This window comes from Panulirus ornatus, chromosome 17 (assembly GCF_036320965.1).
Source record: "Panulirus ornatus isolate Po-2019 chromosome 17, ASM3632096v1, whole genome shotgun sequence".
NCBI classification, from domain to species: domain Eukaryota; kingdom Metazoa; phylum Arthropoda; class Malacostraca; order Decapoda; family Palinuridae; genus Panulirus; species Panulirus ornatus.
In genome coordinates this window covers 20,918,588-20,936,264 of record NC_092240.1, presented here as the reverse complement: position 1 = coordinate 20,936,264, position 17,677 = coordinate 20,918,588, and the positions used below count along the sequence as shown (strand labels likewise).

The following is a 17,677-nucleotide window of genomic DNA, read 5'->3' as shown; positions in this document are numbered from 1 at the left end:
AAAGAAAACTATTCACCAGGGTCAAATGGAGTGCAGGCAAACCTCTTACAATACTGCCCAGACAAATTATTTATAAATCAAGCAGAGTAGATATACACCTGATTCCTGGACGTGGCAGTAAGCCTACAGTCAACCCTTTGACCTTACAGATGCTGATCTCTCCTTCCATATTCCAATTCTGTTTAAAAACATCTATGACAGGGTACTGGGACTATTGGCTTGTAGTTATGAGTCACTTTTACACCATTCTTTAGTGTTGTCGGCAATATTCTAGCTATGAAATAGTAGTGATGAATCCAAACATTTTTTCGTAAACTGTACCACACTTTACTTTTATATCAGATGTATTGGGAATCTAGTCCTACAGAATGTATGGGCATGCTTCCAGTGGCTATCACAAAGGTGGATAGAGCTAAGTTGATTTGCAATATATTCTTTACATGAAAGGAACGTTCATGAAGAATTCTAATGGGCTATCAATCAACAGAATGTTTATCAGCTCACTAAAAACCTATTCATACAATTTCCTCAAAATCTTACACCTTTCTCTACTATGATCTGTGTATGAATCTTCCTTTTCATGATGAAGGCCAATACCAAATGTGTTCTGTATTCTCTATTAACTGGAAAAGAAATGCATAATTTTCCTTTTACTCTTGCACAACTTTCTCTCTTAAATATTTGTTGATTAGGCAAGATACTCTCAAATTTTGGACAACAGTCTCAATTTCATTTCCCACACTCTACCTTCTATCAGAGAGAGCTGGAGGTAACTGAGGACTGTAATATTTCTTTCAACTACGCATGCCTAGAATTTCTTTCTTCTCCAGTTTTCTAACCTGGAATGTGTATGGAACTTATTTTTGTATGTTTCTCAGTGTTCTTTCTTCTTGCACTGGTTTTGTAACATTACTCATGGTAATCCTTAAAATGATCAATTTCTTCATGTCAGTCTCTATTTAGTTTATGCAGCTTCAAATTTCTTACACATGATTACATGGCACTTATCAACAGAGATTTGACTTGACCTTTACATGTTTCATTAATTTTCCTTTTCTAACCCTTAAAATTCACATTATTTTAAGTAAAGAAATGTATCTAAATTCACAATTGCAAATTTATTGATATAACTAAGAAAACTGCTTCAATAATAAATTCTATCCAATACTTTCACTCTAATAAAGTGTAGTTTTGTAAATGTTTCAACACAAGCAGCTAAAAAGTGCAGAAAAGAAGCCTAAGTGTTAAGTGAGTTGCCACTGCATGTTTTATCATTTATTTCACCTACACCTAAAACTTGATCACTGATAATCATCATCTTATATGATCTGTCTTTGTGATAATCAACGTGATTCAGCAAAAAATATAAATATTGTAAAATTACCGGCCACACTAGTTAGATAGAGTTTGGTAAAGGTCAGACAGGAACAAGCAATCCTGCTCCAATTTTGTTACAAAACCTTCTTCTGCCTCATCTTGATCAATTTTCAATACTAGAAGAGTCAGCAATCATTAAATCATTCTCCACATGATCTAAAGGCAGATCATCATCGCATCTACCTGATCCTCCAAATCTAATTAAAAGTTGCTCAGTTTCCTTCCTATAAAACATAAGAACATGCAATTTTACGAGCATGGCTGGAGTATAACAAGCGGTGGTGAGAAACCATCACACACCGCCACTTCAGCCACCACACAGGCTTACCATGCAGCCTTGAAATCAAGGTGCAAAACTTGATATGTAAATGATACTGTCTAGAAGCGTTGCTTAGCTCACCTAAATATCCATCTGGAGATATTAAGACTGTTAGCAACCAAGTAGCAGGAAGAGAGAGTATAATATAAAATAAACTCAACAGCTTAAGGAAGCAAGTTATAGCTTTAGGCCTTGCTTTACTGCAGTTTCTTGGTGAATCTGACATGAAAAAATAACTCATGGGTATTTCTAACTTTCTTGGAGTATATGCATGATATAATAACGTGTTTCTGGAAAAATAAAAGATTTATTAAAACTTCTCCAATAAGTACACTTATTGTTACTTTGACCATCTTCCTTTCTTATATGGAGGAATCAAGCCATCTTTTGCTGCCTTTTCCATCGCCAATCTTTCTTCCTTCTTCTTCATGTAATCTGCTACATTATCATACCGTTGCTTGTAAAGAATATCCAAATTTAGCCAGCTCTGTCCTTCTGAAAACAAACATTGTGAACTATTACTTAAATATACCAATAACAGAAATGGTCAATCTATATAACAGTGCAATATTTTTGCAAGCAAATCTCATTAATTTCTACTTGCATTAAAAAAAAGTACTTTCAATAAGTTGCCCATTCCAACTTTCAATTTAGGGTATTCGCTAACTTTACATGCAATGAAAATATGCCAAGCAAAAAGTTATCTTTTAAGAGGTTGTATCATCAGCATCAGTCATTTTGACTATGGATGTACATCACTTACACACTTGTCCTAAACATGGAAATATTCAACCCTACCTTGATCTTAAAATTCTGTATGATTAATTAGCTAACTAGTCATTAATGACCTCCCAGTCCTGTGATATCTCAAATGCATATTTTCTGCCAAATGACAGCCTACGTTCAATAAACCATTTATTATCATTGTATCAATATAAGATAAAGTCTTACTGAGGAACTTCTTATACAAAGATGCTAATCTTACCCTGTCCACACACGGAGTGCAACCTTAAAGCTGCAAGCATCCTGTAGATGGTTCTTAGGGTTACATAACTATCTACCAATTTAATATAGGGACCTTTACTAATGCCTGGATGCCTTTCTGAGGGAGTCCCTAACCCTTCTACTTTATTCACATAAAAAAAGAATTCACACATGACTGCATCCCTACATTCACTGAACTTCCATCTAAGTTTTCTGTTAACTTTCTTTCATAGTTCTCCCTAAATTTTATCTGGTTCATCTTCTTGTTTGCCAAAACTTTTCCCTCTCCATTTTCTTTTATACCATACCTTCACTTCTATCTCCACAAGAACTGTGAAATGGTCAGAGTCTCCAAAGAATCCTCTTAACTCTAGCCCCTAGCACTGTCTTCTCAATCTTTTATCCACTGCCATACAATCAATGAAAGTCTTTTGCTCTTCTCTTCCATCATTCCTCATCTCTGTTCACCTGTGGATCATCTTATGCTGAATAAAGGTATTTGCAAGGAATAAACCACTCTCAGGCTCATCCTGGAGAGTCTAAATAGTTGTGGATGTAACCAAGATGAGAAGTACGGGGAGACAGGTGAAATGTTTCAGGAAAGTAACCTGGATGTTCTGGCTCTGAGTGACACAAAACTAACAGGTACAAGGGAAGAATGATTCGGGAATGTCTTAGGGTAAAGTCAGGAGTTAGTGTGAGTTAGTGTGACGGCAAGATGCAAACAAGATGTATTCATATTCATTTATTATACTTAGTTGCTATCTCCCGTATTAGCGAGGCAGCGCAAGGAAACAGATGAAAGAATGGCCCAACCCCTCCACATACACATGTATATACATAAATGCCCACACACGCACATATACATACCTATACAATTCAATGTATACATACACAGTCATATACATAGATACACATGTACATATTCATACTTTCCCTCATCCATTCCTGTCTCCACCATGCCACATGAAAAACAGCACCCTCCTTCCCCCCGCACGTGCAAAATAGCGCTAGGAAAAGACAACAAAGACCACATTCGTTCATACTCAGTCTCTAGCTGTCATGTATAATGCACCGAAACCACAGCTCCCTTTCCACATCCAGGCCCCACAAAACTTTCCATGGTTTACCCCACACGCTTCACATACCCTGGTTCAATCCATTGACAGCACGTCGACCCTGGTATACCACATCATTCCAATTCACTCTATTCCTTTCACCCTCCTGTATGTTCAGGCTCCGATCGCTCAAAATCTTTTTCGATCCATCCTTCCACCTCCAATTTGGTCTCCCACTTCTCATTCCCTCCACCTCTGACATATATATCCTCTTTGTCAATCTTTCCTCACTCATTCTCTCCATGTGACCAAACCATTTCAAAACACCCTCTTCTGCTCTCTCAACCACATTCTTTTTATTACCAGACATCTCTCTTGCCCTTTAATTACTTACTCGATCAAACCACCTCACACTACATATTGTCCTCAAACATTTCATTTCCAACACATCCACCCTCCTCTGCACAACCCTATCTATAGCCCATACCTTGCAATCATATAACATTGTTGGAACCACTTTTCCTTCAAATATATCCATTTTTGCTCTCCAGATAACATTCTCGCCTTCCACACATTCTTCAATGCTCTCAGAACCTTCACCATCTCCCCCACCCTGTGACTCACTTCTGCTTCCATGGTTCCATCAGCTGTTAAATCCACACCCAGATATCTAAAACACTTTATTTCCTCCAGTTTTTCTCCATTCAAGGGTAAAGGGGAAGAGTGATTTGGGAATGTCTTGGGAGTAAAGTCTGGGGTTGGTGAGAGGACAAGAGCAAAGGAAGGAGTAACACTACTCCTGAAGCAAGAGTTGTGGGAGTATGTGATAGAGTGTAAGAAAGTAAACTCTAGATTGATATGGGTAAAACTGAAAGTGGATGGAGAGAGATGGGTGATTATTGGTGCATATGCACCTGGGCATGAGAAGAAAGATCATGAGAGGAAAGTGTTTTGGGAGCAGCTGAGTGAGTGTGTTAGCAGCTTTGGTGCACGAGACTGGGTTATAGTGATGGGTGATTTGAATGCAAAGGTGAATAATGTGGCAGTTGAGGGTATAACTGGTGTAAATGGGGTGTTCAGTGTAGTAAATGGAAATGGTGAAGAGCTTGTAGATTTATGTGTTGAAAAAGGACTGGTGATTGGAAATAACTGGTTTAAAAAGAGAGATATACATAAGTATAAGTATGTAAGTAGGAGAGATGGCCAGAGAGCGTTACTGGATTATGTATTAATCGACAGGTGCATGAAAGAGAGACTTTTGGATGTGCTAAGAGGGGCAAATGAGGGATGTCTCATCATTATCTTGTGGAGGCAAAGGTGAAGATTTGAAGAGGTTTTCAGAAAACAGGGAATGTTGGGGTGAAGAGAATGGTGAGAGTAAGTGAGCTTGGAAAGGAGACTTGTGTGAGGAAATACCAGGAGAGATTGAGTGCAGAATAGAAAAAGGTGAGAGCAACTGGTGTAAGAGGAGTGGGGGAGGAAAAGGATGTATTTAGGGAAGCAGTGATGGCTTGTGCAAAAGATGCTTGTGGCATGAGAAAGGTGGGAGGTGGGAAGATTAGAAAGGGTAGTGAGTGGTGGGATGAAGAAGTATGATTGTTAGTGAAAGATAACAGAGAGGTATTTGGACGATTTTTGCAAGGAAAGTACAGCGAATGACCGGGAAATGTATAAAAGAAAGAGGCAGGATGTCAAGAGAAAGGTGCAAGAGGTGAAACTAGAGGGCAAATGAGAGTTGGGATGAGAGAGTATCATCAAATTTTAGGGAAAATAAAAAGACGTTTTGGAAAGAGGTAAATAAAGTGTGTTAGAGAAGAGAACAAATGGGAATATCAGTAAAGGGGGGTAACAGGGAGGTAATAACAAGTATTGGTGAAGTGAGAAGATGGAATGAGTATTTTAAAGGTTTGTTGAATGTGTTTGTTTGGTAAACAGAGAGGAGGTAGTGAGAGCTTTGCGGAAGATGAAAGCCGGCAAGGCGGCAGGTTTGGATGGTACTGCAGTGGAATTTATTACAAAAGGGGTGGCTGTATTGTTGACTGGTTGGTAAGAATACTCATGTATGTATGGTTCATGGCGAAGTGCCTGAGGATTGGTGGAATGCATGCATAGTGCCATTGTACAAAGGCAAAGGGGATGAAGGAGAGTGTTCAAATTACAGAGGTATAAATTTGTTGAATATTCCTGGGAAATTATATGGGAAGGTATTGATTGCGAGGGTAAAGGCATGTACAGAGCATCAGACTGGGGAAGAGCAGTGTGGTTTCAGAAGTGGTAGAGGATGTGTGGATCAGGTGTTTGCTTTGGGGAATGTATGTGAGAAATACTTAGAAAAACTAATGGATGTGTATGTAGCATTTATGGATCTGGAGAAGGCATATGATAGAGTTGATAGAGATGCTTTGTGGATGGTATTAAGAGTATATGGTGTAGGAGGTAAGTTGCTAGAAGCAGTGAAAAGTTTTTATCAAGGATGTGAGGCATGTGTACAAGTAGGAGGAGAGGAAAGTGACTGGTTCCCAGTGAATGTCGGTTTGCAGCAGGGGTGCATGATGTCTCCATGGTTGTTTAATTTGTTTATGGATGGGATTGTTTGGGAGGCGAATGCAAGAGTTTTGGAGAGAGGGGCAAGTATGCAGTCTGTTGTGGATGAGAGGTCTTGGGAAGTGAGTCAATTGTTGTTCGCTGATGATACAGCACTGGTGGCTGATTCAGGTGAGAAAATGCAGAAATTGGTGATTAAGTCTGGTAAAAAGTGTGAAAGAAAGCTGAGAGTAAATGTGAATAAGAGCAACATAACTAGGTTCAGTGGGGTTGAGGGACAAATTAATTGAGAAGTAAGTTTGAATGGAGTAAATAAGATGTAGCACTACAAATAAGGCAGGAGTTGTAGGAATGAGTGAAATTGTGTAGAGAAGAGAGATTTAGACAGATAAGGGTTAAAAATGAAAGTCAGTTACAAGAGATGGGTGATTATTAGAGCTTATACACCTGGCCATGAGAAGGACTATGGAGAGGCATGTGTTTTGGGAGTAGTTGAGTGACCCTGCAGTTTTGATGCAAGAGATCTGGTATTACTAATAAGCAATTCAAATGTAAAAGTAAGTAATGAGGCTGTTGAAGGTATTACTAGGGGTCATGGGGTATTCGGTAAGGGGAAGAGAAATAGGGAACAGCTTGTGGACTTGTGCTGAAAAAGGACTAAAGACTAGGAATACCAGGTTTACAAAGAGGGACATGTGTAAGTGTATGTAGAATAGGAAAGATGGTATACAAGTATTTTTGGATAACATACTAATCAATATGTGAGCAAAACTGAGACCCTTGGATGCGAATATGTTGAGAGGGGCAATGGTGGGATGTCTGATCATTATCTGGTGCAGGTGAGAGTTAAGATTAGTAGAGGCTTTGACAGAAAACCTTACAGGAAATGACATCAGTGAAAAGAGGCTGTGATAGAAGTTTGTATTAAGAGATACCAGAAAAAAATCATGTGTAAAATGGAAAAAAGATGAGAGTAAGCTAAAGGAATGGGTGAGGAATGGAAGGTACTTAGGAAAGCAGTGCTGGCATGTATGAGACAAGCAAGTGAGAAAGGATAGTGAATGTTGGGATAACAAAGCATGGTTGAGAAAAGAGAAATGTATGGGTGGTACTCACAGCACAAAACAGTGAACAATTATGGAAGAAGAAACAAAGTAAATAATCTCTTGTGATACAGAACATTACCCTGCATATTGAAGAAGGTGACTAAGGGGCAAGGGTAGGGAGCCAGAAATTCTCCCCTGAATTATTACTTTCCAAAAGGAAGAATAGAGGAAGAAGCCAGTCAAGAATTTCTCCTCTAAGGCTATGTTGTTTTTTTCTGATGCTGTCATGCTAAGGCGGGATATGGTGAACAGGTATGAAAAACAAGAGAAGTAATAAATACCTCTGATTTTGTATTCATATATTCATCAATTATACTTGATTGCCATTTCCCACGTCAGACTAAGAATAGCGTATCCCCTCATATATACACATACATATATACATAAATACCTATACATGCACACATACATATACATATAACATATAGATATATACATACATATACATGCACATACACACACATATACAATATATACACATGTACATATTCATACTTGGTTGCCTTCATCCATTCCTGGCACTACCCTGCCCCACAGGAAACAACATTGCTACCCCCTGCTTCAGTGAGATGGCACCAGGAAAACAGACAAAATAGGCCACATTCGTTCACACTCAGTCTCTAGCAATCATGTGTAACGCAACGAAACCACATCTCCCTATCCACATCCAGGCCCCACAGACCTTTCCACGGTTTACCCCAGACGCTTCACCTGCCCATTGACAGCACATCGACTCCGGTATATCACATCGTCCTAATGCACTATATTCCTAGCACTCCTCTCATCCTCCAGTATGTTCAGGCCCTGATCACTCAAAATCTTTTTCACTCCATCCTTCTACCTCCAATTTGGTCTGCCACTTCTTGTTCCCTCCACCTCTGACACATATATCCATTTTGTCAACCTTTTCTCACTCATTCTCTCCACATGTCCAAACCATTTCAATATACCCTCTTCTGCTCTCTCAACCACACTCTTTTTATTTCCACACATTTCTATTACTCTTTCATTACTTACTCGATCAATATTATATATCATTACTATAAAGCCATTCTTGGGGATAGGGCAGAACGACTGCCACACATGGGTCTCCAGTGTGTTGTAAAATACAACAAAGAGGGAGAAAAGCTGGTGTAGAGACCTGAATATCCCACCTTCTTACATGATTATCTTTCAAAAGTAGGCCCAAAGAAGGAAAAACAGTAATAATCTTTGCAGTTCTTACAGCATACCTATTTCTAATAATTTCCAAATTCATTTTCTTACCTGTAAATAGGTGTTTGTGTTTCCTGCCAAGAGACACTAAGTCATGCCCAGCCACTTGCTGTACTTTACCATTCAGAAGCTTAAACATGCACAAAGGCTGCTCATTATCTTCATGCTGGACAATCAATTCTCCAGATTGTGACCATGCTACAACTTGAGGTTCTGCTTCAAGTTCCACGGTCGATATATGTTCCACTTCTGTTCCCTTTATCTTATACAATAATACAGCAGGGATTCTGAAAGATGATATAAATTAAATTGAGGTTAAAGATAATTATTCAGCAGCAAAAATAATTTACCTAATTCATGCAATACAAAGATGAAGCATGACAGAATGTGCAAAATTCTCCAAAGATACTTATTAATAACATTATGCAAGGTTTATAATATCAGTATAAGTAAACTGAGGTGCTATTTCTTTTTTCAATCACAACCAACATATGCATCTCAAGAAGGGAGTCTTACTCTCTTGGAGCTCCATCTCTTAAATATGCTCTAATTCTGTACAATCTTTAAAACTTCTTTATGTTCTCCACATCCACCACATCCTCTTTCAGTTTATTCCATTCATCCATCACTTATGCTACAGCAAAACTTTTTCAACAAGTTTCTTATTTGCTTTAAAACAACTTGTAATGTTTTCCGGTTGTCCCAGCCCTATATATTTCAAAGATCTGTTCACTGTCCAAATCAATCAGGTTAAAAAATTTAAAGTTTGTAGTAAGGCAACCCCTCACTCCTTTCTCTTCCATGGAGGGCAAATTTAAGGCTTCTTAGCCTTTCCCTCACACTCAGATTTCTTAATCTAAGCACCATCTTTGCTTCCCTCCTTTATCTTTTTGTGTTACCTTAAGTGAGGGGCCCAATCTTGAGACACACATTCTAGTTTTGGCCCTATGAAGGATATGAGTAGCTTGTTAAATATTTCCATATTCATATACTTAGAAAGCTAATCTAATATTTCCCAGCAGGCAGTCCATCACTAACTTTTGTCCTAATGAGGAACACAGGTGACAAGTAAGGGGAGATGTCAACTCACTAGACATTTTCACAAGCATATTCCTGCTAGATTTATAATCATAGTGAGGCCTTCTTTCACTTTGACCCATCCTCATTACCTTAAATTTACTCAGGGTGAACTTCATTAACCATGTATTAGACCAGCTTTGGAGAATTTTAATGCCTCCATTCAAGTTTTTCATTTCCCTCATGAAAACTGTATCATCTGCAATCATATTCAGGTAAGAGTTCATACCTTTGAATTTGTGTGTGTACCTATTCACCCATCAGTTTTGTATGGAGAGAGAGTCTTATACTTGAGGGGCCCCATCTCTTTGACATTCTCTACTATCATACAACTTAAATTTATGAACAGTGTTCACATTAACAATATCTTCAGTCATTCTAATCCATCACTCATACTATAAATGTAATTTCTTACATCACCCATACTATAAATGTAATCTTTTACATCTTTTCTATTATGTTTCTTGCTTCATTTCATGCCAAGTCCTCAGGTTCTCTTTTGAAGACCTATTTACTCTCTATGCCATCAATCTGGTTTAAAACTTAAAAGACTGTGGTCATACTCCACTCTCCTTCAAGGTGGGCAACTTTAGACTTTTAGCCTTTACCTGCAACTCGGCTCTCTTAATTCTAGTATTGTCTTTTTTTCCCTCCTCTGGTCCTCAATCAGATTTATGCTTCATTAGCTAAGTACAGTAATCAAACACGACAAGCACATTCTAGTTATGATTTTGTGTACGATATGAGCAGCTTGTTAAATACTTCCATATCCACAAACATGAAAGTCATTCTAATATTTGCTAGCGAACAATTTGTGTACTTGACTATTCTCCTAATGTCAGACTTTGGCAACAGGTTAGGGGGTAATGTCAATTCTAAATCCCTTCTCACACACAGATTCCTGCAGCTTATTTCCTGCAGATTACAATCATATCAAGGCCTTTTTTCACTACGACTCATCCTCTACATTTTCTTCGGTTGAACTTCATCAATCATGTATCAGACCAAGTTCAGAGTATGTCAAGGTCTCCTTTAAGTTGATGCTTTCCTCCATGCTTTTTCACTTCCTTTATGATATTTGCATCATATGCAACCATAATCAGGAAAGAGTACAAACTTTTTGATACATCATTCACAAGCAACTTTTTTTCCCTAATCAGGTAGGAGTCCAAACCTTCTAACAAGTCATTCACAAGCAACAAAAAAAGTAATTATCTTAAGAGCATAACGCTGCAGCACTCTGTTAATACCCTCAGTTCATTTTGAGATGGCTCCTCTGACATGTATCCCTTGCTCCCTTCCACTAAGATAATCTTCTCTCCACTAAAGTTATTTCCCCTTATTCCTGCCTCATGACCAAGATTCTTAATCTACCTCTCATGAGGTAGAGCATCAAATGCTTTCTGGCACTTCAGATACAAACAATTTTCCCAGCTTTCCCTATTCTCTAAGAAAGAGATCACTATTCATCTATCCATATCTGATGCCAGTTCCCTTCGGGAACTCCCATCAATGGGGTGGCCACAGCAAAAGTGGCTCCACTTATCCCTGTCCTCACCTGCCTCCCTTGCATACACCATTCCATGCATTCTTCCACCATTTCTCTCTCTCCACTAACCTCTCACTCTATTCGCCCATGTCACAGGTGTCTTCCTATCACACCAACCCCTTTAACTGTATGGTCATACACTCTCCTTGTAAACTCCCAGTCTTGTATTCTTTCAACATGCCCAAACCACCTAAAAGTATTACATTTCACCCACTGTAACACTCCACAATTCATTCCCTTTGCATTCCTTGCCATACCACATCTCTCATACATTCCACTTCTTTCTTCATTCCATCATTCCATCTATACACATGTACATATTCATATTTGCTTGCCTTCATCCATTCCTGGTGCAATCCTGCCCCACAGGAAACAGCATTGCTACCCCCTGCTTCAGCAAGGTAGTGCCATGAAAACAGACAAAAAAGGCCACATTCGTTCACACTCAGTCTTTAGCTGTCATGTGTAAGGCACTGAAACCATAGCTCCCTATCCACATCCAGGCCCCACAGACCTTTCCATGGTAAACCCAACGTTTCACATGCCCTGGTTCAGTCCACTGACAGTACATTGACCCCAGTATACCACATTGTTCCAATTCACTCTATTCCTTGCACACCTTTCACCCTCCAGTATGTTCAAGCCCTGACCACTCAAAATCTTTTTCACTCCATCCTTCCACCTCTAATTTGGTCTCCTGCTTCTCCTTGTTCCCTCCACCTCCGACAAATATATCCTCTTTGTCAACATTTCCTCACTCATTCCCTCCATATGTCCAAACCAATTCAACACACCCTCTTCTGCTCTCTCAACCACACTCTTTACATTTCCACACATCTCTCTTACTTGATCAAACCACCTCACAGCACATATTTTTTTCATCCGCAAACATATCAGTTCCAACACATCCACTCTCCTCCATACAACCCTATCTATAGCCCATGCCTCGCAATAACATAATATTTTTGGAACCACTATTCATTCAAGCATATCCATTTTTGCTCTTCAAGATAACATTCTCTCTTTACAAACATTCTTCATTGCTCCCAGAAACTTCATCCCTTCTCCCACCCTGTGACCACCTCTGCTTCCATGGTTCCATTCGCTGCTAAGTACACTCCCAGATGTCGAAAACACTTTACTTCCTCCAATTTTTCTCTATTCAAACTTACATCCCAACTAACTTGTCCCTCAACCCTGCTGAACCTAATAACTTCTTATTCACACTTATTCTCAACTTTCTCCTTTCACACAGTTTTCCAAACTCAGTCACCAACTTCTGCAGTTTCTCATTCTAATCAGCCACCAGTGCTGTACCACTGGTGAACAACAACAGACTCACTTCCCAGGCTCTCTCATTCCCAACAGACTGCATATTTGTCCCTCTCTCTAAAACTCTTGCATTCACCTTCCAAACCACATCAATAAACAAATTAAACAACACTGGGGACATCACACACCTTTGCTGAAGACTGAGCTTCACTGGGAACCAACCACTCTCCTCTCTTCCAACCTATACACATGTCTTTCGCTCTTGACAAAACCTTCTCACTGCTTCTAGCAGCTTAGCTCGACACACCATATATTCTTAAGATCTTCCACAATACATCTCTATCAACCCTATCATATGCCTTCTCCAGTTCCACAAATGTCACATACAAATCCATCAGGTTTTCTCAGTATTTCTCACACATTCTTCAAAGCGAACACTTGATCTACAGATTCTCTACCACTTCTGAAACCGAACCACTCCTCTCCAATGTGATGCTTTGTACATGCCTTCACCTTCTCAATCAATACCCTTGCACAGAATTTTCCAGGTATACTCAGCAAACTTATGCCTCAGTAGTTTGAACACTCGGCTTTATCCCCTTTGCCTTTATACAATGGCACTATACATGCATTCCTCCAATCCTCAGGCACTTCACCGTAATCCACTGAATATCCTTAACAACTAAACAACAACAGTCACCCTCTTTCTTAATAAATTCAACAGCAAAGTCATCCAATCCTGCCGTGTTGCTGGATTTCATGTTCTGCAAGCCTTTCACCACCTCTTCTCTCTTCAACAAACCACTCTTCCTGACTCCCACTTCACATACCACCCCGACCTAAACACCCTACATTTGCCACTCTCACATTAAACACATTTAACAATCCTTCAAAATACTCAGTCTCCTCCTCACTCCAACACTACCTATTATCACTTCCCCTTTTGTGCCCTTCACCAATGTCCCCATTTGTTCTCTTGTCTCTCGCACAATATTACCTCCTTCCAAAACATCTTTTCATTCTCCCTAAAGCTAAATGATACTCTCTCACCCAAATTCTCATTTGCCCCCTTTTTCAACCTCTGCACCTTTCTCTTGACTTCCTGCCACTTTCTCTTGTACATTTCTCAATCATCTGAACTCCTTCCCTGTAGGTACTATTATCATCATATCATTATTAATACTTTACCCTAACTTTATGGGAGGATATGGGAAAATAGGTTTCACTACATGAAGTTTTGATATACAGAATCTTTTCAAAAATGCATCTATTCCATATATCAAGGGATGGTAGAGAATTCATGCAATCATACCTATCCCTGGGGATAGGGGAGAAAGAATACTTCCCATGTATTCCCTGTGTGTTGTAGAAGGCAACTAAAAGGGGAGGGTGCAGGGGGCTGGATATCCTCCCCTCTCATTTTTAATTTTCCAAAAGAAGGAACATAGAAGGAGGCCTAAAGAGGATATTCCCACTAAGGCTCAGTCCTTTGTTCTTAATGCTACCTCGCTAACGTGGGAAATAGTGAATATGTATGAAAAAAGTATATCTTACCTGTGTAATAAAGCAGCTACAAGAATGTCTTCACTGCAAGAGGAGTGTAAACTGAAGCTCATGACCGCAGGGTAGTCTGGTAAGTATCTTCTTGCCTCTTCAGATTCATTTATTCGTTGCTGCATGTACTTCTCATAGTGATGCAATAATGAGGTGGTTTGTTCTCTAGTATCGATACATGCCACACATAATCCCTTCAAGTAATTCCAAAGTCTGAGGGTTCCATCCTAATAAGTATAAAAAGGAAAAAAATTCAATCTATAAATCAGTAAGGAACATAAATAAAGAGGCAATGATCCCCTGGACCCACCTGGATCTGCCATGCATGTGTTCTACAAAGAAAACATAGAAGATAGATTCTGCAAGCCACTACTGATTTAAATTCCAGGCATCTAAAACACTATCTTCAGGATGTCAATATTTTACATAAATATATTTATAACAGATAGTAATTCAAAAGAATTAATAATATAAAATTTCTGAATATAATTTTCACTTACACACACTTGCTCTAAGATATACTTACCCCTGAGCATGAAAGAATAAGTTGGTTACTTTTTGATAAAAGACTGACTTGTGTAACAAACTCCTGGTGTCCAAGACAGAAGGCCTCAATATTGTAAGAATTGGGATAGTGGGATACACGAATCTTTTCATCTCGATCACAGGTAATGATGTATCTGATATCTTCAGTAACTGTCTTTAGGAAAAAAAAAGTTGCTGTATAAAATTAAAACCAGCTTTCCAAATGTAGCTGATGCACTTTCTTCTATATGAGTTAAGCGATGAATCGTTATTTCATGGAACCTACATAAAACTATGCACCTCAGATCCTCTGCAACACAAATTTCAGAATATCTCTTTTGTAACAAACATGATTAACACAACATAAATCATAGAGAATTTTCAAGGAAGGATACTAATAAAATTCACTTACATTATTATAAAAGAGTATGTAAATTCAGACAACCTATATCAATGGATAAATGAAACTGTCATTCAGACGACTGCAGCTAATAAAAGATCAGTTACCATCCAAATTTTGAGATATAAGTAAATCATTTTGTGTATTACAGACTGACCCTTTATATTCAATAAAAACTACTTACCAAGTCCAAGAGCATTGAAATGTGACCCATCAAAGGCTTCTCTTTTGTATCATCCCATTTCTCTGTTCTTTCTTCTCTACTGTTTTTCTGATAAGGTAAATGGGGCAGCTCATTCTCTGATGTAACACCCTTTAATGGAAAATGATACACATCGCCAGATTTATCTGAGGAGCACATTAAAAAAGAATCCTATGAGTATCTGAGTGATATTTTCACTTATCTGAAAAAAAGTCCATCATCCATCTATAGCAAAATGCATGTAGAGTAAATCATCTGGTATCATAACTTTCTAATTTAGTGCCATATAAGACAAAGTATATTATATAGTCACTAATCACTTACATCATCATATAAAGTAAAGTACAAGGTTTGATGTTAATGCATTCTAACAAAAGTGTTTTGCTAAAGCAGTGCCCTAAATTCTATTGATCTATCTATCTATCAATCCATCTATCTATATCTCCATTGTCTGTTCCAAATGGAACTCCCTCAAAAGGGTGGCCACAGCAAAAAAAAGTCTCCCTAACTAGTGAACTCCAGTGCTGCTTCTTAGCCTTTAATGTCTCGCCCTTTACTGGCCACTGGCAGAGGGCAACTCTACTGCAGTGTTTGCTGAGGCTCCTTCCTAATGCTCCTACCAACTAATTCTATCTCATGTTCTTTCCAACTACTTCAACCTAATATTTCTACCTAATGCTCCTGCCTACATGTTCCTACCTACTCCTCCTAACACTTTGCCAAAAGGCAGGGCTAGCTCATAATGCTCATCGCAGCAAAATCTAGAGTTATGAAGAATGAGCTGTATGAGCTAAGTGTTGTCAAGTGTTATATATGACAAGGAGAGATTGTACATTTGTGGACAGAATGCCAGTAGTCCAAGTGTTGGAGAGGCAGAAAGAAAAGACAGCTACCTGGGTCACAGGAGTGCAACCTGACAACCACTGAAGTGCTGGCTCACGAAGCAGATGTCACTAACCCTTCCGATACCTAGGCGGGTAGTACTTGTAATATACCTCCCTGGATGTTGGTTAACTACCAACATATACCAACTATACCTAAAAAATGAGGAATGGAGGACAAAACCTGATCTGTCTGCAAGTTTTCAGTATGATGAAGCTGCCTCCAACTACATCTTCTACCTCAGAGACTTCCAGATAGATCAGAAAGAACTTTTCTTTGGTAAAAAAGGTCAAAATCTCTGAAAACTTGGAATGTGGTGTTGGTGTTACAACCCACACTTGTCAGCACAATGTTATCAAAAGCATACTATGCAGCATCATAACAGATTCAGACAAAATCAGAAAAGTATGTGCCAAGCAATCAACCTGATAAAGAATGTTTTTTACACTTCAATAGTTAAAATTTGTTTCAGTATACCTTTAGCCTCTGGTCCCTAAATCCCCCATTTAACATAAAAATATATTGCACGTCAACATAGATAATAGTAACGTGCCTCTCAGCAATCCCAATCTCACACGAACGCATAACCCCACAAGCGTTCTTTCATAATCATTCACCGTCTCCCATGTTAGCAAGGTAATGCCAGGAACAGGCAAAGAAAGTCTCATTTGCTTACACCCATTCTCTACCTGTCAGATGCAAAGCAATGAAATGACAGCACCCTACCTACAACTAGGCCCTACATACCTTTCCATGGTTTCTCCCGGCTGCTTAATGTACCCTGATTCAGTCCACTGATAGAACATCACCCATAGGACATCACATCACTCCAATTCACTCTATGCATGTACAGGCCCCGAGCACTCACACTCAAAATCATTTTTGCTCCATCTTTCTGCCTCCCATTAACCCTAGAGTATACTGAAGTAAAATATTCACATCTCTCACAGCATTATATCATATTATGGGCAATGAAAGCCACAGCCTCAATATACCATCCTAACTTAGCAAGTTGCAACTCTTCATGCAATCAATGATACAAGAAATTATCAGAAAACATACAAATCTTTATGTGTGACAGTTCATTGGGACTGATCATATATGGTTATCATATATGAGAGAGAGTCATGGGTCTATAAAACCATAATTGTGAGTACAATACATGCAAGTTTGATTTTCAAGATGTCAAATACCATCAGAAGTAGATATAGCAAAGAGGCATTATCACTAAAAAGGTCAATGAAATGCAGTCTTTAAAGGAGTAATCTATGGTTTGGAAATACCTTTCTTTCTTTTGTAAATGTTTGCCATTTCCCTTCTTAGTTAGGTAGTGCCAAGAACAGATGAAGAGAAAACCTCATTTGCTCACACCCATTTTCTATCTGTCTTCTGTGATGCACTGAAATCACAGCCCACTATCCACAACCAGGTCCCCAAGTCCAATGAAGGCAGAAATAATGTGGCATGCATCCTAACACAATTGCTAATAGAAACTAAACATCCTATTTCACAACTGCAAAGGACTTCTTGTTTTCTGGAGCTAAAAAATCACTTACATAAGTTTCACATTCTTTGCTGGATTTTGAGTAGCTGCACTGTAGCCAGGTCTCTGG

The 17,677-nt window shown here is 38.8% G+C and overlaps 1 protein-coding gene across 3 annotated transcripts in view; it reads right to left on the bottom strand.

Annotated features, from left to right (window-relative positions):
• Window positions 1–1,983: 1,983 nt before the first annotated feature.
• Window positions 1,984–17,677, bottom strand: part of wuho (tRNA (guanine-N(7)-)-methyltransferase non-catalytic subunit wuho) — a 39,210-nt gene continuing 23,516 nt past the window's right edge. For 2 of the 3 annotated variants that reach the window (XM_071672056.1, XM_071672058.1), the window contains exons 4-8: window positions 15,165–15,328; window positions 14,582–14,755; window positions 14,056–14,282; window positions 8,655–8,890; window positions 1,984–2,191 (exon numbers count right to left, since the gene is read on the bottom strand). In XM_071672056.1, coding sequence (XP_071528157.1) covers window positions 2,037–2,191; window positions 8,655–8,890; window positions 14,056–14,282; window positions 14,582–14,755; window positions 15,165–15,328 — 956 coding nt within the window. In that variant the 3' untranslated portion in view covers window positions 1,984–2,036. The remainder of the gene's footprint in view (window positions 2,192–8,654; window positions 8,891–14,055; window positions 14,283–14,581; window positions 14,756–15,164; window positions 15,329–17,677) is intronic. The other variant, XM_071672057.1, reaches the window with a different exon arrangement.